The 25,436-nt window shown below is 45.2% G+C and overlaps 1 protein-coding gene across 3 annotated transcripts in view; it reads right to left on the bottom strand.

The window, feature by feature from the left end:
* The window catches only part of RMC1 (regulator of MON1-CCZ1), a 61,741-nt gene extending 36,754 nt beyond the window's left edge, over positions 1-24,987 (bottom strand). For 2 of the 3 annotated variants that reach the window (XM_069731205.1, XM_069731206.1), the window contains exons 1-8: positions 24,702-24,933; positions 22,790-22,866; positions 19,404-19,488; positions 18,039-18,095; positions 14,954-15,040; positions 13,665-13,805; positions 7,060-7,160; positions 4,850-4,939 (exon numbers count right to left, since the gene is read on the bottom strand). In XM_069731205.1, the coding sequence (XP_069587306.1) occupies positions 4,850-4,939; positions 7,060-7,160; positions 13,665-13,805; positions 14,954-15,040; positions 18,039-18,095; positions 19,404-19,488; positions 22,790-22,866; positions 24,702-24,803 (740 nt within the window). In that variant the 5' untranslated portion in view covers positions 24,804-24,933. Of the gene's footprint in view, positions 1-4,849; positions 4,940-7,059; positions 7,161-13,664; positions 13,806-14,953; positions 15,041-18,038; positions 18,096-19,403; positions 19,489-22,789; positions 22,867-24,701 lie in introns of all 3 variants that reach the window. The other variant, XM_069731204.1, reaches the window with a different exon arrangement.
* Between the last annotated feature and the right edge of the window lie 449 nt (positions 24,988-25,436).

The following is a 25,436-nucleotide window of genomic DNA, read 5'->3' as shown; positions in this document are numbered from 1 at the left end:
TACTGAACCTTTAAATGACTGGCACCCCTGAAGCGCGTTTCGCGTTTAAGCTTTTTCCAAGGGAGTGTGCGTGTCATGTTGTATCAATAAAAAAATGTTTGCATAAATTTTATGACATAGGCTGTGTTCACGCGTTGCGGTTTTTTTCACGGTTTTTCCCGATAAAAACGCTATAAAACCGCAAAAAAAACACGCATACAATAAGCATCCCATCATTTAGAATGAATTCCGCATGTTTTGTGCACATGATGCGTTTTTTTCCGCAAAAAAAAACACATACCGCTCAAAATCCGGACATGCTCTATCTTTTTGCGTTTTTTTGCGGATTTCCCACTCCAAAATGCATTGGGAAGTGTCCGGAAAAAACCGCGGCAAAACGCGGCAAAGCCGCGGCAAAAACGCATGCGGTTTTCTTGCGGATTTCATGCAGAAAATGTCCGGAATTCTCAGGAATTTTCTGCAAGAAATCCTGAACGTGTGCACATAGCCATATAGATTCCCGTCTATTTTTTTATTTATGTAATGTTTGGAAGTGCCATGGAACTAGGCATGGTATATACTCTTTGAAGTTTGTTATTATATTATGTAGAGCATTATGTCAGTGCTGGACTAATCCATATTGAAATATCAGATAATGATTGAAAAAAAAGGATATTACAGCCATTTCTTAATTGATCTTAAAAGTAGACCAGCTTTAAGATCAAGTCTATTTAATGATATATAGTTGGTATTGTGAAATCTGATGACAAGATCATCTTTAATAGTGTTGAGCCACGTCCCTAGTGTTCGGGTTCGGTTTGTCGAACAGGGACGTGTTCGACGAATTGTTCGTCGAACACCGTCAAACCCCATTGAAACCAATGGCAGGCAAACACAAACACATACAAACACATGGAAAACATAGAAAACACCTTAAAAAGGTGTCCAAAAGCTGACAAAATGCTCAAACTGTGCTCTATACTGTGTGGGCTGTGCTCTATACTATAATAATAATAATAATAATAATAATATTAATAATCTTTATTTTTATATAGCGCTAACATATTCCGCAGCGCTTTACATTTTGCACACATTATCGTTGCTGTCCCCGTTGGGGCTCACAATCTAAATTCCCTATCAATATGTCTTTGGAATGTGGGAGGAAATCGGAGTACCCGGAGGAAACATACAAACTCTTTGCAGATGTTGTCCTTAGTGGGGCTTGAACCCAGGACTCCAGCGCTGCAAGGCTGCAGTGCTATACGCTACGTCGTGGGCTGTGCTATACGCTACGTCCTGGGCTGTGCTATACGCTACGTCCTGGGCTGTGCTATACGCTACGTCGTGGGCTGTGCTATACGCTACGTCGTGGGCTGTATGTTACTTGGCTGTGCTATATTTCTCTGCTGTATCTGTGTATCATGAATCATGGTATGTGTTAAAGAGGGGGGCCCACTGAGACTCTTTCGCCCGGGGCCCTCAAAAACCTGGAGCAGGCCCTGGCTTAACTGATTGGTCACACCCGGCCACGAACAATCAGCGACAGGCGCAGTCCGGCCACGAACTGGCGCGTAATTTGAACAACGCTTCGCTAATTGGTTGTGCCCGGCCGGCCGAATCCTGTGTATAAATTGCATTATTCCGAAAACTTCATAAATAAACTACATACATATTCTAGAATACCCGATGCATTAGAATCGGTGTGTGCGTGTGTATGTATGTATGTATGTATGTATGCATGTATGCGCATATATATATATATATATATATATATATATATATATATATATATATATATATATTATATATTATATATTATATATATATATATATATATATATATATATATATATATATATATATATATATATAACGTGTATGAATAGATTTTACATACTCACACAGATATATATACATACACAGACCCCCTCCACGTCTCCTGGTAGCGCCTCCAGCGTCTGGACACTACGCTGACAGACACAGCAAACCTTCTTGCCACAGCTCAGAATGATGTGCCATCCTGGATGAGCTGCACTACCTGAGCCACTTGTGTGGATTGTAGAGTCCGTCTCATGCTACCATGAGTGTGAAAGCACAACCAACATTCAAAAGTGACCAAACCATCAGCCAGAAAGCATTGGTACCAAGATGTGGTCTGTGGTCCCCACCTGCAGAACCACTCCTTCTCCAACTGCCTTGTAATGTTTTAATTTCCTGTTCTGTCCAGATGTCACCGTATCCCAGAATTCCAAGCGGAGGAAGTTACCCGACCGCCATATTGGGAAACCCAAGTGATGGGTCAATATGGAAACTGCTGTTGGTAACAAACGAACACCTTCGCACCACACATACACACTATACGCCGTACGCAACACTCTCACGCAGCCTCTTGCGCGGTACCACCAGCGGAACACAGTCACGAACACGCCGCCGCTGGGATCAGCCAAATGATTCACTGACTGCCACCATCTTTGTACAGGAGGAGTGCATGCAGAGTTTTAATGTGACCGCCGCCATCTGTCTGCACAAAGATGGCGGTGGTTTGATTTACAGCGCCTGTGTGAATTACACGCAGGTGCAATGAATCATTCGGCTGATCCCGGCGGCAGATGAAGCCGGTCACATTAATGGGGTTTTCCCACAAACGAAAGTTCATTTTAAAAACGGATTGTGTGACCGTGTACGGAGCATACCACATCTCCTGGGCAGGGGAGGAAGCAAAAGATAATACTGACATTACAGCAAGGGATCACAGAGGATTCGTTTTGTGAGGTAAAATATTTCACTGACTGCTTTTAAAAAATATTTTACCTCACAAAATGTATCCTCTACGATCTCCTGCTGTAATGTCAGTATTGTCTTTTGCTTCCTCCCCTGCCCAGGAGCTGTGGTATGTACGGTACACGGTCAGACAAAGAATTTTTAAAATCAACTTTCGTTTGTGAGAAAACCCTTTTAAAAAGCAAATATCAAAGCCAACATGGCTCCTCCTAAAAAGTATGCCAATGACAGGAAAGCAGCAAAGGCACAACGGCGAAGACAACAAAGGGCAAATGAGACTCTTGAAGAGATACACAGCATCGCTGGGACAAAAACAATGCATTTAAGTGTAGGCATCAAGCACAGGAGTCCCCTGATGCAGAAGTCATTAGATTATCAGGATGCCATTAGGCAACAACAGCGCCGCATGCCTGCCCCCATAGTGACAATACCGCCCTCCAGATGCGATAGCATAGGGCCTTTTTTTTTTTTTTCTCCTGTAAGATGGCACCGCCATAAGATGGATTTCATCAACCAAGGTATCATTTTAATCAGTATAACAGTGCCGACCTGACACTGTAGGTTACTGTGCACAATCCTGCTGACTAGTTACCTTTAAAGGGAACCTGTCACCCCCAAAATGGAAGTTGAGCTAAGGCCACCGGCATCAGGGGCTTATCTACAGCATTCCAGAATGCTATAGATAAGCCCGATGCCAGTGGGCTTAAGGTACCGTCACACTTAGCGACGCTGCAGCAATACCGACAACGATCCGGATCGCTGCAGCGTCGCTGTTTGGTCGCTGGAGAGCTGTCACACAGACCGCTCGCCAGCGACCAACGATGCCGGTAACCAGGGTAAACATCGGGTAACTAAGCGCAGGGCCGCGCTTAGTAACCCGATGTTTACCCTGGTTACCATCCTAAAAGTAAAAAAAAAAACAAAAAAAAAACAGTACATACTTACCTACAGCCGTCTGTCCTCCAGCGCTGTGCTCTGCACTCCTCCTGTACTGTCTGTGTGAGCACAGCGGCCGGAAAGCAGAGTGGTGACGTCACCGCTCTGCTTTCAGGCTGACCGACGCTCACAGCCAGTACAGAAGGAGAGCAGAGCACAGCGCTGGAGGACAGACGGCTGTAGGTAAGTATGTACTGTTTGTTTTTTTTTACTTTTAGGATGGTAACCAGGGTAAACATCGGGTTACTAAGCGCGGCCCTGCGCTTAGTTACCCGATGTTTACCCTGGTTACCAGTGAAGACATCGCTGAATCGGTGTCACACATGCCGATTCAGCGATGTCTACGGGGAGTCCAGCGACCAAATAAAGTTCTGGACTTTCTTCCCCGACCAGCGACAGCACAGCAGGGGCCTGATCGCTGCTGCCTGTCACACTGGACGATATCGCTAGCGAGGACGTTGCAACATCACGGATCGCTAGCGATATCGTCTAGTGTGACGGTACCTTTAGCTCAACTTCCATTTTGGGGGTGACAGGTTTCCTTTAAAAAGACTTGGACAGCATAAAAGGGTGTTCAAACAAAAGCACAGGCGCACCCTTGGCGTGACCACACATCGCCATCCCTTCTTGACTGACAGCTGTGGCTTTAAAGAGCCAAAGGGCCAAGATAGATGAAAAGCAAATAGGTTGGAATGTGCACTGAACTGCTCCGGCCACCTTTCAGGGAACACCGCACTCCTGTGCCTAAAGACTGTTTATTATAGAGCTGTATTTTCGCTTCTGCTGCTTATCGCTGAATAGGCTGCAAAACTTGCTGAAAGTCACAACCCTAACAGGTTAGCAGAGCCCCTTTAACACTGCAGAACAATAGGTTTTCAACACAAAAGACTGAGGTCCTGTTACTGTGGGATGTAAAGGCTTCCTGACCAGCAATTTACGTGAATACGCTGGGTCCATCTATCTATAATGAGAGATTTTAGCCATGAAGCCAGAGATAATGTGAATGCATGTCTGGGCTATTATAAATTATCAGTACAAGATTAAGTACATGGCCTCACAGTACCTGACAATACCAAAAGTTGGAAACACCCAGAGTGAAGATAAGCTACAAGAGGAGAATAGAAACAATATACAAGATGGTTACAGTAATTACCGAGGTAGATGGTAGAGGACGACCTCAGCCCCTGGACTACTGGAGGCTTTTGCATGATGTCTTAGGAACAGAACATAAAGCTGTCCATATCTGGAAATATAGAAAAAACAACCCAAATCATCAATACACACACGATCCAAATACAGAAAGCAATAAGGTCACTGTACGATCCGGCCCCTGATCCTGCACTCACAAGACAACAAAATCTATAGTCAATGAATGGGCATTTTTCAATTCAACGCAGAAAGCCTATACAGAAAGGAGGGGACCTGTCATCAAAATATGGTATACTATTTAGGACAGTATACATTTACCAAGTCAGACACTGATAAAGAGAACAAGGGAGCCACAGTTATTGCAATGGAGCCTCACACCGTCAATTTGGATGAGGGTGGTCCTGCAGTTCCAACTGAGACGAGGAGGTGGTGGGGGATGGGGGGGTAATGTTCACCAATTACACACACACCGAATACTCAGAATTAGAGCGCAGTCAGACAACTATATAAAAATCAGAATATAGTGCACGGAGTGGCTGGTAGCTCTGCCAACCAGAGTGTTACAGCTAAATGTACAGTATATCTATGGAGCTGTCACGCTTGGGTTGGAGAGCCACTGGCCAGTCCATCCACAGCGTTCCCATCTCAATCAGATTTATACGGCAGTCTGACTGAGTCCTAAGGCTCAGGAAAACTTCAAATGATTAAATAAAGTGATAAAGGGGTTGTCTCATTCAGATCGATAAGTCTGCAGTCACTCTGTGTGACTGCAGACTTAGGAATTCCCCACAGCGCGCACTGTGGTTTCTGAGCCGGGATCAGAGGGTACATATGAGTTATGCATGCTCCTGGTCAGAGCCTGTTAAGCGGGCGAGGCCTCACTCCATACACTTGTATTAACCCCTTCCCGCCGCGGCCCTTTTTCGTTTTTGTGTTTTCGCTTTTCGCTCCCCTCCTTCCCAGAGCCATAACATTTTTTATTTTTCCGTCAATATGGTCATGTGAGGGCTTATTTTTTTGCGGGATGAGTTGTACTTTTGAATGACATCATTGGTTTTAGCATGTCGTGTACTAGAAAACGGGAAAAAAAATCCAAGTGCGGTGAAATTGCAAAAAAAGTGCAATCCCACACTTGTTTTTTGTTTGGCTTTTTTGCTAGGTTCACTAAATGCTAAAAGTGACCTGATATTATGATTCTCCATTATGAGTTCATAGACACCTAACATGTCTAGATTATTTTTTTATCTAAGTGGTGAAAAAACATTCAAAACTTTGCTATAAAAAAAAAAAAAAAGCGCCATTTTCAGATACCCGTAGCGTCTCCAATTTTCGTGATCTGGGGTCGGGTGAGGGTTTTTGTGCAGATACGTTCTTTTGATCGCCCGTTATTGCATTTTAATGCAATGTCGCGGGGACCAAAAAAAAAGTAATTCTGGAGTTTTGAATTTTTTTCTCGCTACGCCGTTTAGCAATCAGGTTAATGCTTTTTTTTTTTTTTATTGATAGATCGGGCGATTGTGAACGCAGCGATACCAAAGATGTGTTGGTTTGATTTTTTTTTATTATTGTTTTATTTTGGATGGGGCGAATTAAACTTTGAATTTTTTTTTTTTTTTTTCCTTATTTTTAAAAACTTTTTTTTTTCCCGCTATGGGCGCCGACCACAGGGGGCGCTCACAGCAGGCCAGCATCAGTAACCATAGAGGTCTCAAGGACCTCTATTGTTACCATCCTGATGCATCGCCGACCCCGATCATGTGACGGGGGTCAGCGATGCGCTCATTTCCGGCATCTGTAGTTAAATACCGCTGTCAGCGTTTGACAGCAGCATTTAACAAGTTAATAGCGGCGGGTGCATCGTGATTTAACCCGCCGCTATTGCGCGCACATGTCAGCCCACTAGACGGGCTCTGCCTAGGAGTATAACGCATACATACACGACTCAGAAATAGGCAAATCCCTCAGTGCAATGTGCTGGGGGGAGGATTTATAAGTCTGCGGTCATAGAGAGTAACTGCAGTCTTATCGATTTTAGACCTCTTTAATAACGATTGCCTGCCCCTGTCTTATCTAGTCCTTGTCAGAAATAATAGTATGGATGAACAACGCTTTGGTAAGAAGGCTAAAAACCAGAGGCCGACAAAGAAAGCATGGAGACCTCTCCGATCTGATCAGCTTGTAATTTTGATACTTCATCATTTACTTGACACTTACATAGTTGCCATTGCTATATCTCTCTCAGAAATCTTCGCCACCTTTGCAGCCGATGCCGGCAGTTCTATTTCAAACTTTGTCATTTTTGACATTGTTCCACTCTGAGAAAAACAGAGAAAATGCAATTATTTCACAAGGGAGTTATTACACTGTATGGCTGGTACATTCAGAACTCATTACACTAAACTGAAAGGATGAAGGTATCAGAGGGAAGTTTTCACATCAGGTTTGCTGCACTGTGGTTATTTGTGCCAAACTGATCAAAATGTTGTACGTTGTTTGATAAATTTGGCATACTTTTTAGATCTACTTTCTGCCTACATCGGTTTTTCCACTATTTAAAAAGTCACAAATCAAAAAAGTCTGGATAAATTTGGCATACTTTTTAGATCTACTTTCTGCCTACATCGGTTTTTCCACTATTGAAAAAGTCACAAATCAAAAAAGTCTGGATAAAACCTTATTTTTATAGCTCACCACACCGAGAGCAAATCCAACTTTGAAAAATGGTAAGAGCGGCATAAATAGAGTCACAAATTTACGAATAAAAAAGGAGCGACTGAATTCGCATTTTTATTATCATTTTTTTTTTTTTAAAGGGAACCTGTCACCCCGAAAATCGCGGGTGAGGTAATCCCACCGGCATCAGGGGCTTATCTGCAGCATTCTGTAATGCTGTAGATAAGCCCCCGATGTTACCTGAAAAAGGAGAAAAAGACGTTAGATTATACTCACCCAGGGGCGGTCCCGCTGCTGGTCTGGTCAGATGGGCGTCTCCGGTCCGCTGCGGCGCCTCCTATCTTCTTTCCATGACGTCCTCTTCTGATCTTCGGCCACGGCTCCGGCGCAGGCGTACTTTGCTCTGCCCTGTTGAGGGCAGACAAAGTACTGCAGTGCGCAGGCGCCGAGCCTCTGACCTTTCCGGCGCCTGCGCACTGCTGTACTATCCTCTGCCCTCAACAGGGCAGAGCAAAGTACGCCTGCGCCGGAGCCGTGGCTGAAGATCAGAAGAGGACGTCATGGAAAGAAGATGGGAGGCGACGCAGCGGACCGGAGACGCCCATCTGACCAGACCAGCAGCGGGACCGCCCCTGGGTGAGTATAATCTAACGTCTTTTTCTCCTTTTTCAGGTAACATCGGGGGCTTATCTACAGCATTATAGAATGCTGCAGATAAGCCCCTGATGCCGGTGGGATTACCTCACCCCCGATTTTCGGGGTGACAGGTTCCCTTTAAATGGCAAGAAATAGGTGCAAAACCCTTGATACATTCTGTAATGCTGCTGCAGTGCAGCATAGCACAACCTCCACCAGGAGATGCTGGTGAGGAAAGAGGTTGCACAAACAGCGTAACACCACTGAGCAGCAGCACAAGCGCCACCTGGTGGCGAAAGAGTGGTCAGATGGGCCGAGTCAGGAACAGTCAGGGCAAGAAGTACCAGAGGTCACAGCAATGCACGTGGTCAAATACAAGGCAGAAGTCAGAGCCAGACGGGAGCGGAGATTAGAGATGAGAGACAGTCAAACAGGTCAGAAGACAAGCCGGGTAACACACCAAGAGGTCCAATAACAGGGAGCAAATACCAAGACAAGCGGGGTGGCAGGAAAGGGAAGTCAAGAGAACAGAGTAAACAGGCAGATGACAAAAACACGTTATCAAGGGGTCAGTTGCTGTAGCCTGGGAGCATGAACCATCACTGGCATTGGTCTGCAGGCACAGCAGACCGAAATAGCCACACCGAACCCAAAATAAGGCAGAGGTTAACCCCAGCATGACCAGACCAGGGAGAGAACAACATGAAACAAACTCCGGCCTGGATCATGACATTAACACTCTCCCTATGGGGGCCACTGGACCCCCAGGTTTACATGGATAACGAGCGTGAAAGGCCCCGGACCAAACGTATCGGCACCCACGACCGGCCCTCAGGACCGTAACCTTTCCAATGGACCAAATACTGAAGAGAACGGCAGAAAATGCGAGAATCCACTACCCGTTCCACCTCATACTTGGTCTGGCCATCTACCACAACAGGTGGCAGGTGCAAGGGAGATTCCCCTGAGGAAGACACGGACTGCTTTCGAAGCGTCTTATGGAACACATTGGGGATCCGCAACGATGAAGGCAGGCAAAAGGCCACAGGATTAACCACCTCTAAAATTTCCTAAGGACCAATAAACTTGGGCCCCACCTTAGCCAAAGGAATCCTCAACCTTATATTCTGGGTGGATAACCATAGCTTATCCCCCACCAGGAAATCCGGCCACACCGAACGTCATTTATCAGCAAAAACTTTGTACTTGACCTGAGCCTCCCCAATGTTTTTCTGAATCTCCCTCCAGACCTCCCCGAATCCGCCCCTGGACACCCCGAATCCAGCCAGGAAAACTCACCAGGGTGAAACCTGTAGTTGCAGTAGAACAGGAAAGTACCAGTGGATTGATTGACACGATTATTTAAAGCAAATTCTGCTATGGGTACCGAAGAGCACCAATCATCCTGTCTAGACGCGTCAAGACACTGAAATATCTGCTCCAAAGACTGATTGGTCCTTTCAATCTGACCGTTTGTCTCGGGATGATAGGCTGACAAAAAGGTCAGACTGATACCCAACCTTTTACAAAAAGCCCTCCAGAATTTCTATACAAATTGCACCCCTCTATCAGACACCACACAGACAGGCACACCATGCCAACGGACCACATGTCAATGAATAGTTTTGATAGAGTGTCAGCATTAGGAAGACCCATCAATTGTACAAAATGCCCCTGTTTACTGAACCTTTCCACAACTACCCAGATCACGGTTTTGCCATTAGAGGGGAGGAAGGGGGGGTGGAAGATCAGTGATCAAATCCATGGACAGATGAGTCCACGGTCTATCTGGAATTGGCAAAGGCACCAATTTCCCAGGCCGGCTGGTTTTTGCGGGGGCACAAGTTTTGCATGAGGACATAAACCCAGTGACGTCTGTCAGAAGCCAACGAGGGCCACCAAAACAACCTAGCGATGGCTTTATGCATGGCCGAGATTCCAGGATGCCCACTCAGAGCCGAGTCAAGGAACTCCCGAGGCACCCTTAACCAATACTGGACAGGCACGAAGAACCTATTAGGTACAAACGGAGGAGAAAGAGATTGAGCCTCACGAATCTCCCACTCCAATGCCGAGGAAACCGCAGCCAACACCACTCTGCGCTAAAGAATGGAGGAAGGAGGTTCAGCAAGTGAAATTGGATCTAGTCTGCGAGATAAGGAATCAGCCTTCATATTCTTGGACCCCGGCCTGAAAGTGATTGAAAACTGAAAATCGAGAAGAAAAAAAAAAGAAAAAAAAGTGATCACCTCGCCTGTCTCAGCGTTAAACGTTTGGCGGACTCTATGTAAGACAGGTTTTTCTGATCCATAATGACAGTGATATGATGGACAGCCCCCTCCAAAAAAATGCCTCCATTCTTCGAACGCCAATTTAATGGCCAATAACTCCCGGTTACCCACATCATAATTCCTTTTTGCAGAGGAAACATTTTCCGAAAATAAGTCTCAAATTATTTAACCTGGGACAATACCGCTCACACTCCCAGAAGACAAGCCGGGTCACATACCAAGAGGTCCAAGAACAGGGAGCAAATACCAAGACAAGTGGGGTGGCAGGAAAGGGAAGTCACAGGAACAGAGTAAATGGGCAGAGGACAAAAACACGGTATCAAGGGGTCAGTTGCTCTAGCCTGGGAGCATGAACTATCACAGACATTGGTCTGCAGGCACAGCAGACCGAAATAGCCACACCGAACCCAAAGCGAGGAAGAGACGGTTAACCCCAGCATGACCAGACTGGGGAGAATAAGATGAAACAAACCCTGGCCTGGATCATGACACATTCGCCTCTGAATGTTAAAAAACTGTTATATTCAGAGTCTGCTCCAAGTAGCACATGCTGGATGTGTTGCATACCATGGACTCAATAACTGGTATCAGTTGGCCAGATGTGCCCTTTACGAAGGCTATCAGAGATATACTCCTTCATAGCAGCCTGCTCAGGGCCAGAGAGATTGTACAGATGGGCATCAATCAACGGTTTAACCACTTAAAGGGGTATTTTCAAATTATAAAAGTTGTCAAAGTAATAATATAAAAAAAAAATAAAAAAAAAAAACCTTTACAATTAACACATTTCTATGAAGCACTGTTCTCTTGATATTTCATTTCTTCTATTTCATAGTATACAGTGATCCAACGGGTAACGTTTCTCCTTGTGGAGAGTGACATTCCAAGCCTGACATTCCAATGTGAGGAGAATTTTAAGCCTTGCAATGCTCCTCTGGGAAGCATGCAAGTATGCAAACTGCCTCTTCAGAAATGAAGAGGCCTAGAACTCTACTGTAGTGTGACCTACTGGAAGTAGCAATCCTAAAAGTCATTATCAACCCTGTAACGAGCCTTTTCACATGACTTCAGATAAAAGCCAAACCAGAATCTCAATTCGCAGACACACTTTTAGGGTGCTGCCCCTCATCAGAGCAAAGTGTGATCTGGTTTGGCTGGGTGAAAGGCTTCTGACCGGGATCCAAGGGGTAACATTTATCCTTGTATGTCACTCACCACAAGGATGAAGACAGGAATAATTTATTGGATATCTCTCGTACTGCTATGTATGGAAGACGTCAAATCTCAGCGATTTATTCAAAACATGTAGTTTTCATTCTATTCAATGTGTTTCAAGGTGTCAAGCACCTCTTCCTCAGGAAATGACTGGCCACAAGGAGAAATATTACCACTTGGATCCCTTTCAGATGCCTCTCACCCAGCCAAACCAGATCTCACACTTTGCAATAATGAGGGGGAGACACACCCCTGGGAGCGTGCATCCTGGACCGTGCACAGCAACTCCCGCCCTGGGAGCGTGCATCCTGGACCGTGCACAGCAACTCCCGCCCTGGGAGCGTGCATCCTGGACCGTGCACAGCAACTCCCGCCCTGGGAGCGTGCATCCTGGACCGTGCACAGCAACTCCCGCCCTGGGAGCGTGCATCCTGGACCGTGCACAGCAACTCCCGCCCTGGGAGCGTGCATCCTGGACCGTGCACAGCAACTCCCGCCCTGGGAGCGTGCATCCTGGACCGTGCACAGCAACTCCCGCCCTGGGAGCGTGCATCCTGGACCGTGCACAGCAACTCCCGCCCTGGGAGCGTGCATCCTGGACCGTGCACAGCAACTCCCGCCCTGGGAGCGTGCATCCTGGACCGTGCACAGCAACTCCCGCCCTGGGAGCGTGCATCCTGGACCGTGCACAGCAACTCCCGCCCTGGGAGCGTGCATCCTGGACCGTGCACAGCAACTCCTGTTCTTTGCAGGCTCTCTAGCTGCTCAAACACCAGTAAAATTAAGAGGAAGAAGGGAAGAGTGAGTCCTCCTTTCAGAATGAGGAGTCAATCTTCAGGGTTCATGCCTGCTGACCTATGCTGGTCCCAGGCTTCCCCCTCTTTATCTGCAGATCATAGTCTTGTCACTTCCTTTCACACCCTTCCTGTCACTTTTTCCAAGACTCTTCCCTCCCCCTTTAGCTACAGAGGGAGCCCTACACCTCACCTCTACTCCCTCCCCCACTCATTTGCAAGTCTAAAGAAGGAGAGACAAGATCACATCAGATCAACACAAAAGCAGAGAGATCAGATCTTGTGGTGATTGGAGTATGAAAACAGATGTTCATCAAGCAAAACATTGTTGATGAATGCCGTTTATATCTGGGAAACAGGAGGAGTTGTGGTATCCACACTTATGCCTTGTTTTCAATCTCTCTGTCCTAGCTCCAATGCTTAAGATATAAACAAAACTGATACATCAGCATCAGTAGCGCATATGTTCAGCGATAGCACTCTGTGGTTGATCTAAAGTGTCAGTCAAAAAGGAGCGCCTGCCGCCAGCAACCCAAAAGTGGGAGAGCCTTTAGAGCAGTGCCCTCCTCAAAAGCAAACTTAACATCCCCTTAAATGCTGCCGTCAAGCATGATGGCAGCACTCAAAATGACTACAACATGGTGGACGTCAGTATTAATGGCCTTCAGCAATGCAATGGCGGGGTGCCAAATGTTTGCCATGGCAGAGGAGGGCCTACTGAAGAGAACATCACAATAGACTGCAATAATAAAGTGGAGTGCGGTATGGGCAGCTCAATGGGGGACCAGGCATAAGGGGAAATCACATGCTGCCTATAACACACCCTGTGGATCTCAAGATGTCAATTACATAAAGCTATATGCTTATTACAATTAACCCCTTTTCTACATGAGGACAAGAAAATAACTGGGTTCAAGTATAAGCTCTTGATCAGAGAGATTAAAAGGAGTAATGTGCCTTTCTTTATCTTATAACATGCATCAGTAACATTTGTAATAAAAGGCAAAAATATGTAACCATGTTCTCTACTGTCACCGAGCCAAAAGCAGAAAGCATATGTGGGGAAGAAAACAAAAACCACCAGCCTGGGATATGACTAACATCTGTATAGGAAGCTCCAGAAGAGACCTCCTTGCTATGGACCATTTATGAATGGAGTCTTTCAGGTCAGCTTTCATAGACCAGGAAAGACCAGAGGATCCCGGCTCACCCTGAAATGGAACGGTTGCAGCACGTTGCAGAGGTTAGCAGTAGACAGCAGGATCACACAGCTCTCCGGACAATACATGTACCAGTTCACATTGATACTCTGACTCTTCAGCAGCTTCAGGGAACGCTTCTCCGCCAGTACCTGAAACAAACCATTGCAGTAGCAGTGACATAGGAACAATAGAGGATCTAGTAAGGCTTTCGAAAACATTTTTTGGGGACGATTTTTATTTTCTTTTTAAACTCACCTGAAACTAAATATCCACCCATGTAAAATGACAGAGGAGAACTAGAATTTAGGGTGGTTTCCCAGGCTTTTATTTGCATAGTGTCAGCCTCCTAGTGGCAGCAGCATACACCCATGGTTCCTGTGTCCCCCAATGAGAGGCGATAAAGAAAATGACAGAGGAGAACTAGAATTTAGGGTGGTTTCCCAGGCTTCATATACTGATGAGCCATACTTGGGATAAGTCATTAATATCAGAATGTGGGGGGCCTGACACCCCCCAATGCTCAGCTGTAACCAGGTATAATGAATAGTCAGGGCTATTCATTTTAAATGGAGTCTGTCACCAGGTTTTTGCTAATTAATCTGAGAAATTAATCTGAGAGCAGAATGATGTAGGGGCCAAGACTATCTGCTGTCATTTTGATATAATCCCTGTTTTCTCTGCTGCAGATCTAGCAGTGCTCAAATAGTGAGCCCTGTATAACCTTCGCCCCCAGACCGGCAGCTTCCCCTGTACACGGTGTATTGTCAGAAAGCTGATAATCAGTGGTGGAGGCATGGTTACACAGAGCAGAAGACTAGGAGGCAGGAGACGCCTAATCCTGTAGTGATAATCTCCAGCTGATAAAACATTGAGTTTATTGAAATAGCAACACACAGAAAGTGTCTGGAATCAGGATCTTAACCCCTACATTATGCTGCTCTTGGATTGTAAAAACCTGCTGACAGATTCCCTTTACTGAGACCTCGGAATGGACACTACAGTGAATGGAGCTCTGCGATGTTGCTCCATTCATCATTAGAAAAGGCTGCTGTTGGTTGAAAACAGTTGATCGGTGGACTGTTGGTAGCAAATTAGCAGTATGCTAAACCTAGCAAGCCCCATTAAAAAGATAATTATCTTTTTTTTTTTAAGAAAAAAAAAAATTTTTAAAAGAATTTACAAAATCTGGTCCAATTTCTGCCAAGATGCAGGATTTAAATGGTTATTACAGTATCACGCTACCTGAAAAGAAGCAGTCTAATATGTCACTACTGGATGAGCGGCACAGCAGCCATACCTGATAGAACTCAATCCCTTGGTCGGTTATGAACACTATTTCTGTAGCGCTTGTCCAGCAGAAGCCCAGAATCCTTGCATTTTTGGTCTAAAGAAAGAGAATATAATATATACTTTATATAAATCATTTTGCATTGCTCACTTAATATGAAGTGTAACCCTCTCACTGCCGTCTATTGTCCGTTGCACAGCCTGCTGACGCTGGACTATGAGATGGAGAAAATGCAGCAACAGAAAAGAGATAGTGAGCCCATCTACATCCAGTAGAAGCAACACCATAATGTCAGCCCCTGAATACTGGGTTGTTGTTTTTTTCACTTTCATTTTTCATCACCAGTCTGATTAACATAGCTGTAAAAGTGTTTTTTTTTGCTTCTATTTTCTTCAGGGGTTGTCCACTACTTTCAATTAACCCCCCCAATGTATCCCTTCTCATCCCCAGGGCCCTTGATGAACTTTGTAAATACCTTGTGTTGTCAATACTGCCTGTGAGCGGCACTATGCCTGCAGTTGAGTCCAGGTCACGTGATCGCCAGGCTGCAGCCGCCGCTAATATTCGCCAATGTCACGTCAATTTCCAGACTCAGGAAATTGACGTGACATCATCAGCAGGCGTGACCAGCCTCCACAGACAGCGGTCACTCAACAATAGTGTGTGTGTGTGTGTGTGTGTGTGTGTGGTCCGATGGGACTACAGGTCCCATCCAGCTATGCTTGCTAGTGTGACAGTGACTGACACATTAGCCAATGATGGGACAGTAGTAGTCCCATCATCCGGTTAATGTGTTGAATGTGGGGAAAAAAAAAAACCCAAAAAAATAAATAAAAACACACACATACACTCATATTCAGTACATACTCATCAATCACCTTGATCCCAAAGCCATCGATCACCTGTAAAAAATATTAAAATAAACAAACAATATACTCCCTGATCCGCAGTAATCCATGTAATAACGAGTGTCCCACGACGATCTCCCGCTGATGCGACCGCTCTCCAGGGGCTCCGGTGATACAATGACAGAAGGTATCCTTCCGCACTGTATCCCTCCGCCGCTGTGAGTACAGTATAGTTCATACTCTCACTTGCAGCACTGCTGTGTGGGAAAATGAACTACAGTAACCTCTTCAGTGATGCACTGCAGGAGCCATTGCCTATAGAGCGGTGACTTCACCCGATGTCACTGTTCTATAGGGGAGATAGTCGTGGGACACTCGGTATTAATTGGACTGCGTCGAACAGGGAGTATAAGGTTGGTTTATTATTTTTTGCAGGCGATCGAGGGCGTCGCAGGAATTAGGCGTGCTTGTAAGTATGGTGAAATTAAGAATATAGCATTCTGGAATGCTGTAGATAAGCCCTAATGTATTCTGAAAGATGAGAAAAAGAGGTTAGATTATACTCACCCGGAGCAGTCCCGCTGCGGTCTGGTCCGATGGGTGTCGCGGTCCGGTCCAGCACCTCCCATCTTCTTACGATGACGTCCTCTTCTGGTCTTCACACTGCGGCTCCGGCGCAGGCGTACTTTGTCTGCTCTGCTGAGGGCAGAGCAAAGTACTGCAGTGCGCAGGTGCCGGGAAAGGTCAGAGAGGCCTGGCGCCTGCGCACTGCAGTACTTTGCTCTGCCTGCCCTCAACAGGGCAGAGAAAGTACACCTGCGCCAGAGCTGCAGCGTGAAGACAAGAAGAGGACGTCATCGTAAGAAGATGGGAGGCCCCGGACCGGACCGCGACACCCATCGGATTGGACCGACCGCGTGAGCATAATCTAACCTCTTTTTCTCATCTTTCAGGTTACATCGGGGGCTTATCTACAGCATTACACAATGCTGTAGATAAGCCCCTGATGCCGGTGGGCTTAGCTCACCTTCGATTTTGGGGGTGACAGGTTCCCTTTAAAATACTTTTTTTTGGCTGTCTTTTTTTTTTTTTTTTTAACTCTTTCACTACTATAGGATTAATAATGGATAGGTGTCTTATTGACGCCTCTCCATTATTAAAGGGGCTTAATGATACCTTACAATAGCAAGGTGACCTTAACCCCTAATTACCCTATATCCCACTGCTACACAGGAGTGGGAAGAGAGGGGCTAAGTGCCAGAATTGGCACATCTTAGAGATGTGCCATTTCTGGGGCAGCTGAGGGCTGGTGTTGCTCATTTGTAGCAATATGAATATCAGCCCGCAGCTGTCTGCATAGCCTTTCTGGCTATAAAATATAGGGGGACCCCACGTCTTTTTTGGGGGGGTCCCCCTATTTTAATAGTCAGTAAAGGCTATGCAGACAGCTGCGGGCTGATATTCATAACCTGGGAAGGGGCCATGGGTATTAACCCATCCGTAGGCTACAAATATTGGCCCCCGGCCGTCAGCTTTCCTCCTCTGGCGCAGAAAATTGCACGGGAGCCCACGCCATTTTTTTTTTTTAAACTGAAACATATTGTTCATTAAGAAACATGGATATGGATATATCTATAGATAGATATATCTCTGTATGTATCTGTCTATCGATCTGTCCCGTATCGATCTGTCTATCAATGTATCGATCTGTCTATCGATCTGTGTGTAATGGAGTGTGGGTTGGACAAATGTAAAAGAGGAGGTTGGACAGAAATGACATCACAGATTGAAGATAGAGGAGGGAGGGGTTTGGGTGTGTTTTGGAGTGGGTGTGCTAGGTCCTGGCTTCCAGGCCAGTGCAATGCATCATGGAACTTGTAGTTTTAGACCACAATAAGTCAGGAGAAAGGAAGTTGTCAATTAACCCCATGAGAGCTGGATCCAGCACGGAGGATGTGCTGCTACAGCATGAGAAAACATAATATTGCTAAAATAAACACAGTGGACGTTTTGAGTGGCATATAATAGCAAGATTTATGAAAAAAAAAAGTTATAGTAGTGGGCAACTTCTTTAATGCTGTACTTACAATCGTGCCCAGAACTTGAGACTAGCACATATATTGGTTTTCACAACTCTTGCTGCTTCAGAAGCCAGGAAATGAGGTCATGTCTTTAAAGGGTTAATGTAGACAAGTTGAAAGGCTAGAATTTAATTTCAACCTAAAATTTAAAGTCGCTAGGCTTACCTTACATTCTTGGGAATATTCCAACTGTGAATAATCTTGAATTAAGTTGATAAAATCCTGTGAATGAGAGCATACAGAAAAAAAAAAATAGTTTACATTTTTTGAACGCAATGTTATCTGTATTGTTATCAGTATGAAAGCTGTCTGGCATCCAGTTTTATAAATCAGCAGTTAGAAAACTTTTCTAGACCAAACAATCTCCATAGATGTTAAAAAAGTGCAGTGCATCTGTAAATAACCAGATGCTACCCATATGATCTGTATGGGATCTATTTTTTTGCACATCCATAGCCTTGGATAGGCCAGCCTCAACTGACGTACAGAAGAGACTCGTGTCTGCTGCAAATTTTTTCAAGCGCATATTTGCTGAAAAAGAAAAATCATGTGAACAGCCTACTTGAATAATATCAACCCAAATGCCGTCAGCTTTTTGGGGAGAACTCGGACCGAAATTTTAGTTGACTAAACATAACCCAAATGTGACAAAAAACTGACAGAGATCATGTAGGAAAAATACATATATTTCAAAGAAATTGACACTTTCAGGATTTAATCACACAAAGACATATGTGCAATCTGTGTCAAATAAACTTGGCACTCAGACGAAGAATTGATTTTGAGAATGAAGTTCCTTTTATTTTAATCAGCAGAACATTTTCGGTCCAACTATGGACCTTCATTAGAACTGAATAACTGGATATGGAACCCCGGTAATGAAGCGCCTGTGTCTGCGAGCTGCATCACGAGGGAGAAACCAATCTGTGTCTGAGGAAACACACCAAGTGTGACCATGCAAATAAGGGGACAGATAAGCATCCTGGCAGAATGTGGGCACGTGTAGCCACCATTCTGCAGAGTAGTGGCAGTCCTAACGCCCCAATACATATATAGGACTACAAAATGGATGACTGACCCAACCCATTCAATACGCTTACCACTGGCATGTCACCCACTGACAATAACATAAAAAACAAACAAACCTATACTTGCGGTTTTTAGTAATTTTGTGGTAACCAACCATATCTGCTTTACTTTCCCGTACAGTAAAAATGGTATAGTGATTTATACCACCTAGATGTTGACAAAGGACACAATGGAGGCCTGTGGGGTCAGTGTATGAGCTTGCTGTATTGCCTGTTAAAGTTTCAGCCCTAGAGAGCCGAAAACAATAGTAATTCCCTATACAATGCCAACATTAGACAGAATCTATCCATGAAAGGACGAGATCTTCTTCTCTGATGTGCTGCATTCCAGCATGTAACTTCAGTGGCCGACATTTGGGGGGCAAATCACAGGATATAGTGAAATATGAGGACTGTCTGAAGTCAATTCTAGCAAGTCTGATAAACTAAAGGTCACACTCACCACAGTCTTATTTGTCCTTTGTACGGCCAGAATTTTGTTTCCCAGAGAAAATTTGATGCATTTCACCTCTCCCTTGTCTTCCATCCTGTAGGAAGAAAAAAAAAAAAAAAACACAAAACAAACATTGCTCATAAATTGAGAATTTCCAAAAGTAAAGAATACGTATTAAAAATAGTACAAAGTGATTATAGCACAGGATGCATGGAAAGCCGTACACTGACTTATGACGTCTAGGCCATGGTATGTGCACACGTTGCAGATTTTTGTGTGGATTTCATCCTTTTTTTTTAACCCCTGCAGATTTCTATTATGGAGTAGTTGCAGAAACTCAGCAGTTCTGCACAAAGACTTGACATGCTCCTTTTTTGAATCTGCCGCGTTTTACGTGCAGATTTTTCTGCATCCTTAGCACAGCACTTTTTTTTGCCATCGATTTACATTGTACTGTAAATCACTGGCAGATCTGCAGTGTTTCTGCGTGGAAAAAAGCTGCAGATCTGCAGGAAATCCGCAACGTGTGCACATAGCCTTATTGCCCATGTAAACTGCAACGATTGAGCCCTTGGATCTTTTTTTTGGCTTTGAAATGTCCAAATACACTGGGATGATGTTGCTAATTGCTATTTTGCACTGAAATTTCCTTGCAGTGCTGCCTCCCTACCAGGAACACCCCAAACACATCAAAAACAATGGGGCAGGAAAAATATAAAACACTATATTCAAGAGAACATTGACATTTATACCAGGTGGCAGGTCCTTAGAGCTTAAAAAAAAAAAAAAAAAAAAAAATTGTCACAAGTACAGAATAACTAAATAACCCCCCCTGACCTCCTGAATCCCTTCTGCTCCAGCAGTTACCTCCATGCCTGCAGTGATGATGCCCCATCCATCATCCACAGAGTGCTGCAGCCAATCACTGGCTGCAGTGGTCATGTGCTGAACATGCACACATCATTGCTGAGGCCAGTGATTAGCCACACTGGTCATGTGAATTATGTTTGACACTTGATCAAGTAGGCAGGGACTGATCAGGTAAGGAATAGTTATTTCTATATCTTACTCACTTGGCTCAGTTTTGCATGGCTTAAGTATTAAGAAAGGCCATCCATATCAGAATCTGTGCAGGCCTAACCCCCGGCAATCCTGCTAATCAGCCAACTAAGAGGGCTTCTTCACCCCCTTCATTGTTTATTGGAGTCAGTTCATTACTAGAGATGAGCGAATTTGATCGGGTCAGGGATTATTCGGCAAGCTGTAGCGCTAACCGAATAAGCTGCAAGGGGAACTTGGATACCTGGATCACTCCGGCTGATGGGCTCCGCAGCTGCATGTGTCGCGGCTGTGTGAAAACCACGACACATGCATGGAGAGCCCAATAAACAAGCTCTCCATACAGGTGTGCGGAGGGAGAGACCAGGCAAAAGGCAACTAAACTGGAATTGCTGATTTTTCCCGATCCTTTACCACAAACCTAAAGAATTTTTGACATGAAGGATGTATGAAAGCATGAAGGCACTATTTAGGTCTAACGTGCTCACCACCAAATCTTTCTTTAACAGTGGTATGATTTATTTCAATGACTCCATCTTGAATGGTTTGTATAGGACCCACTGACTTAATGGTTTTATATTGATGATCATTCTGAACTTTCCTCCTGGCTTTCTTATGGAGAATAGACTTGAACAATGACCCTGATATTGTTGGGATTGTGGAACCATCACTATTAAGTCTATAAGCTATTTTACGTCTTCTAGGAGTCTTTGATGGACACACGGAGCTTGGGCAGATGTTAGGCAGAATCTTTTGAGAGGCGAGTGAGTGAATTCTATTCTGTATCCCTGAGAGACTGTTTGCAGTATCCTTTGATTCCTGGATATTTCCTGCCAACCTTCTAGGAAGTATTGAAGCCTCCTGCGTTATTGTCTTCCTGTGCTAGTTCCCGGGTTGTAAAAGGAGCCTCTTCCTCTACACCTTTGGGGTAGCCCCACCTGCTGCTCACATCCCTTTCCCTCTACAGTCTTGCTTGGGATGAGAGTAAGTTTTTTCGGAAAGTAAGGCATCTTCCTGGGTTTTTCTTCAGGAAACTTTTTTTGGTATTCGAAGCTTTCTCTCGCATTTCATCCAGGACTGGCACACAGACCGGCACGCCTGAAAAGGGAATGGAGTATTGTTTATTTTTTTGAGTGGGTATATCCTAACCACATTTTTAGCCATAAAGCACAGCTTACAGCATTGCACAGCGCACCGTTCCTTGCCTCAAACTGAACCGATTCCACAGAGGCGTCTGCCATAAAATGAGTTGCCATCTTCAGCAAGGATCTTAAAATATCTTCTTTAGGGGTTTTGTTCTTTATATGATTTTCTAACTCCTCTACCCAGAGATTAATTGACCTGGCCAATGAAGTGGTGGCTATATTTGTCTTAATGATGGACGAGGAGGCTTCCCAGGCTCTCTTTTTAAGGCGGTCTTCTGATGTCTTTTCCATTGAATTCTTAAGACTAGAGAAGTCTTCGAATGGAACAGAAGTCTTCTTAGCCACACTGGCTACCGGTATGTTGATCTTTAGGATCTCCTCTCATACTCTGATCTCTTGTGGGTCAAAGGGAAAGCAAGATTTATAACACCTTGGGATGACTAGCTTTTTCCCCCCACATCTTCTCATTCCCCAGGATCATGGCTGTGATGTTTATTTACTGGAAAAACTATTCTGTGGACTCTTAGGGGTCATTAATTCTCACAGTTCCCCTGACAGCCTGTAAGAGTGCTTCTGTATTCTCTTGAGGAAAAGAAGTATTTCTTCCTATCCTCAGGTCACAACGGTGTGGCGTTTTCACCTTCATCCGGTTCAGGGTCAGAACAACAAGATAACTCCCCTTCCACTGAGCTTGAGTTCATATCCCACCTGGGTCTTTTAGGCCGGCGAGACTGAGGCGTCCTGCTGTACATGCTGGAATGCACGCCACCTCTGATGATGCGTTATCGCCCTGCGGTTCCACACTGGAATACACACCAGGACAGTAGAACTTCTGAACCGGAAACACGCTTCATCCAGGTGCGCGCGCCAACCTTGTGACCTCCGGAGGTTTTGCATTATCCAGGAGCGCATGCTGACCACCTGAGTCCAAGCCATGTGTTCCAGATCTGCACGTGCCTCCAGACTGGGCAAAAGGAAGCCTAGAGCCCTTTAGAGAGTGAGACGACCGCTCCCAGGAACACACAGCTCAATCAGAATGCTGAATGACCCCTTCATGAGGCAGAGACCGACATCTTGTGTATCTTGTGACGTGCTCAGGATGGGTTCTCCTGTGTTATACTTTCTGATGTAATAAAATTTAGCAAAGAACCAGCAAATAGTTATGCATATATTATATACTGATAATATTACCTGAAAGAAATAGGAATTCTGTCTTCTGGCCCTTTAACTACTACCCCAGTGGCTCCACCAGAACGCACCGCAAACACCTTCAAGAGAATAGTTATTCTAATTACATGCACAATATCTATATGGCGTCCACCAAACAGAAAGCCATGTCACGTATTATGGAAAAAGTTCACGACGATAAGGAAAGTATCAACAAGTCTCAGGGGATCTTCAACGGCACAGTCAGGAGTAGTCGGGGTTTGCCCTTTATTAGGAATGCATTTAGCAAGCCCAATGCATGTCCATTAAGGGGGCGGCAGTGGGAGGGAAAAGGGGTGTTACCAAGATATATAATGAATAAGAAAATTAATCTAAGCATAATTTTTAATCTGTTAAAAGGGTGTATGAAAGATTAGAGCATGCAGAGAACGAGGCTGAAATTGGTTTCTTATTCGGAGCTGAAGTTAGTTTCTTATTTGGCAATTTTTTCTTTTCTATTTTTTTATAGGTTTAAACAACAAAAACTAAGCATCACGATAACAAGCAATGCAGTGAGGTGCCCTGATGTGAATACACTTAAAAACCGCTTCAAAAACAATACAACTGGCACAAAAATGGGCATCACAGTGGGCACCAAAGAGTGTTGAAGAAAGGGTTAAATGCTTTTGGGCCACTGATCTCACATGGCAGACATATAGAACAGGGCGCCCCACATCAAAACCAGGTATCTCCAGCCTGGCCCAAATGAGTTCTGGGCATCAGAACTGGCATCAAAGTGGGCAGTTAATTTTGGCCATTTGAATAAGTAATTGATGTTTTTAAGGGGTTAAATGACTTTGGGTAACTGCCTTGTTGAGGGCAGAGCAAAGTACTGCAGTGCGCAGGCGCCGGGCCTCTCTGACCTTTCCGGCGCCTGCGCACTGAAGTACTTTGCTCTGCCCTCAACAGGACAGAGAAAGTACGCCTGCGCCGGAGCCGTGGCTGAAGATTAGAAGAGGACATCTTGGAATGAAGATGGGAGGCACCGCAGCGGACCAGAGACGCCCATCCGACCGGACCAGCAGCGGGACCGCCCCTGGGTGAGTATAATCTAACGTCTTTTTCTCCTCTTTCAGGTAACATCGGGGGCTTATCTACAGCATTACAGAATGCTGTAGATAAGCCCCTGATGCCGGTGGGATTACCTCACCCGTGATTTTCGGGGTGACAGGTTCCCTTTAAGTATCAGATCAGTGGCCCAAAGTCATTTAACCCCTTGAAAACATCAGTTACTTATTCAAATGTGTGAAAATGGGCTGTTTGCCCACTTTGATGCCAGTTCTGATGCCCAGAACCCATTTGGGCCAGGCTGGAGATACCTGGTTTTGATGTGGAGCGCATTGTTCTTTATGTCTGCCGTGTGAGATCAGGGGCCCAAAGGCATTTAACCCTTTCTTCAAACACTCTTTGGTGCCCACTTTGATGCCCATTTTTGTGCCAGTTTTATTGTTTTTGAAGCGGTTTTTAAGTGTATTCACATCAGGGCACCTCACTGCATTGTTTGTTATTATTGTGATGCTTAGTTTTTGTTGTTAAACCTCTAAAAAAACAGAAAAGAAAAAAAAAATTGCCAAATAAGAAACTGAATGAAGAAATCAACTTCAGCCTTGTATGCAGAGAGGGATGCGACTCATGTACATGTGTGGGGGGGAGGGATATACTTTGTGTGTATGTGTACATATAGGGTACAGTATACGACACATAGGGGTACAGTGTATGTGTGCATATGTATACAGAACATACAGCTGTACAGTGTGTATATAGGATACAGTGTATGCGTGCGTATGTAGGACAAAGGTGGTGTGTGTGTGTGTGTCTATATATATATATATATATATATATATTTATATTATAACACCGAGACAGTGCCATAGGACGGATATTCGTATATTGTCACCTGCTTATTGGCTTCATCGAAGAACACGCTGTTGACATTTGTGGCTTTCTCAAACAGGACCGGCCGCTCGCTGAGCTCCAGGTAGAAGTCGTCGCTGTCCATGGCCGGAGATAGGCGCAGGCCCCGGGTGCAGCGCTCCCCGCTCCGCCTCGCACAGCCTACACCGCACACAGACCTCGCACTGTCTGACTCCGCTCCCTCCTCACCGCAGGAACCCCAGCTGACAACGGATCACGTGACTGCTGTAGCGTCTAGAACGGAGTTGATTTTTGGAGGGAATGATGTCACCGGAAAGGGCGGAGCCTCCTTCAATCCAGTCCACTAGTAAAGAAAGACCCGAGAGCAGGGAGCAGCGTTGTACTGAGAAGAGGAGGGGACTGAGGGGCCTGCAATATGGAGCCGTGAACAAATGAGAAATGAGGACACAAGACTCGGTGTGACTGCTCTGAGGATGTATTTTAGAAAGGGTTGATGTTATTTGAGTGGGGCTGGCATAGGGAAGATGATGAGGGGCTGTGTGGAGGCGTGGGAGGGATGATGATGAGGGTTGTGGAGGATGATGAGGGGCTGTGTGGAGGTGTAGGGAGGATGATGAGGGGCTGTGTGGAGGCGTAGGGAGGATGATGAGAGGCTGTGTGGAGGCGTAGGGAGGATGATGAGGGGCTGTGTGGAGGCGTAGGGAGGATGATGATGAGGGGCTGTGGAGGCGTAGGGAGGATGATGAGGTGTGTGGAG

This window comes from Ranitomeya imitator, chromosome 6 (genome assembly GCF_032444005.1).
Source record: "Ranitomeya imitator isolate aRanImi1 chromosome 6, aRanImi1.pri, whole genome shotgun sequence".
NCBI classification, from domain to species: Eukaryota; Metazoa; Chordata; class Amphibia; order Anura; family Dendrobatidae; genus Ranitomeya; species Ranitomeya imitator.
This window is presented reverse-complemented; position numbering and strand designations above follow the sequence as displayed.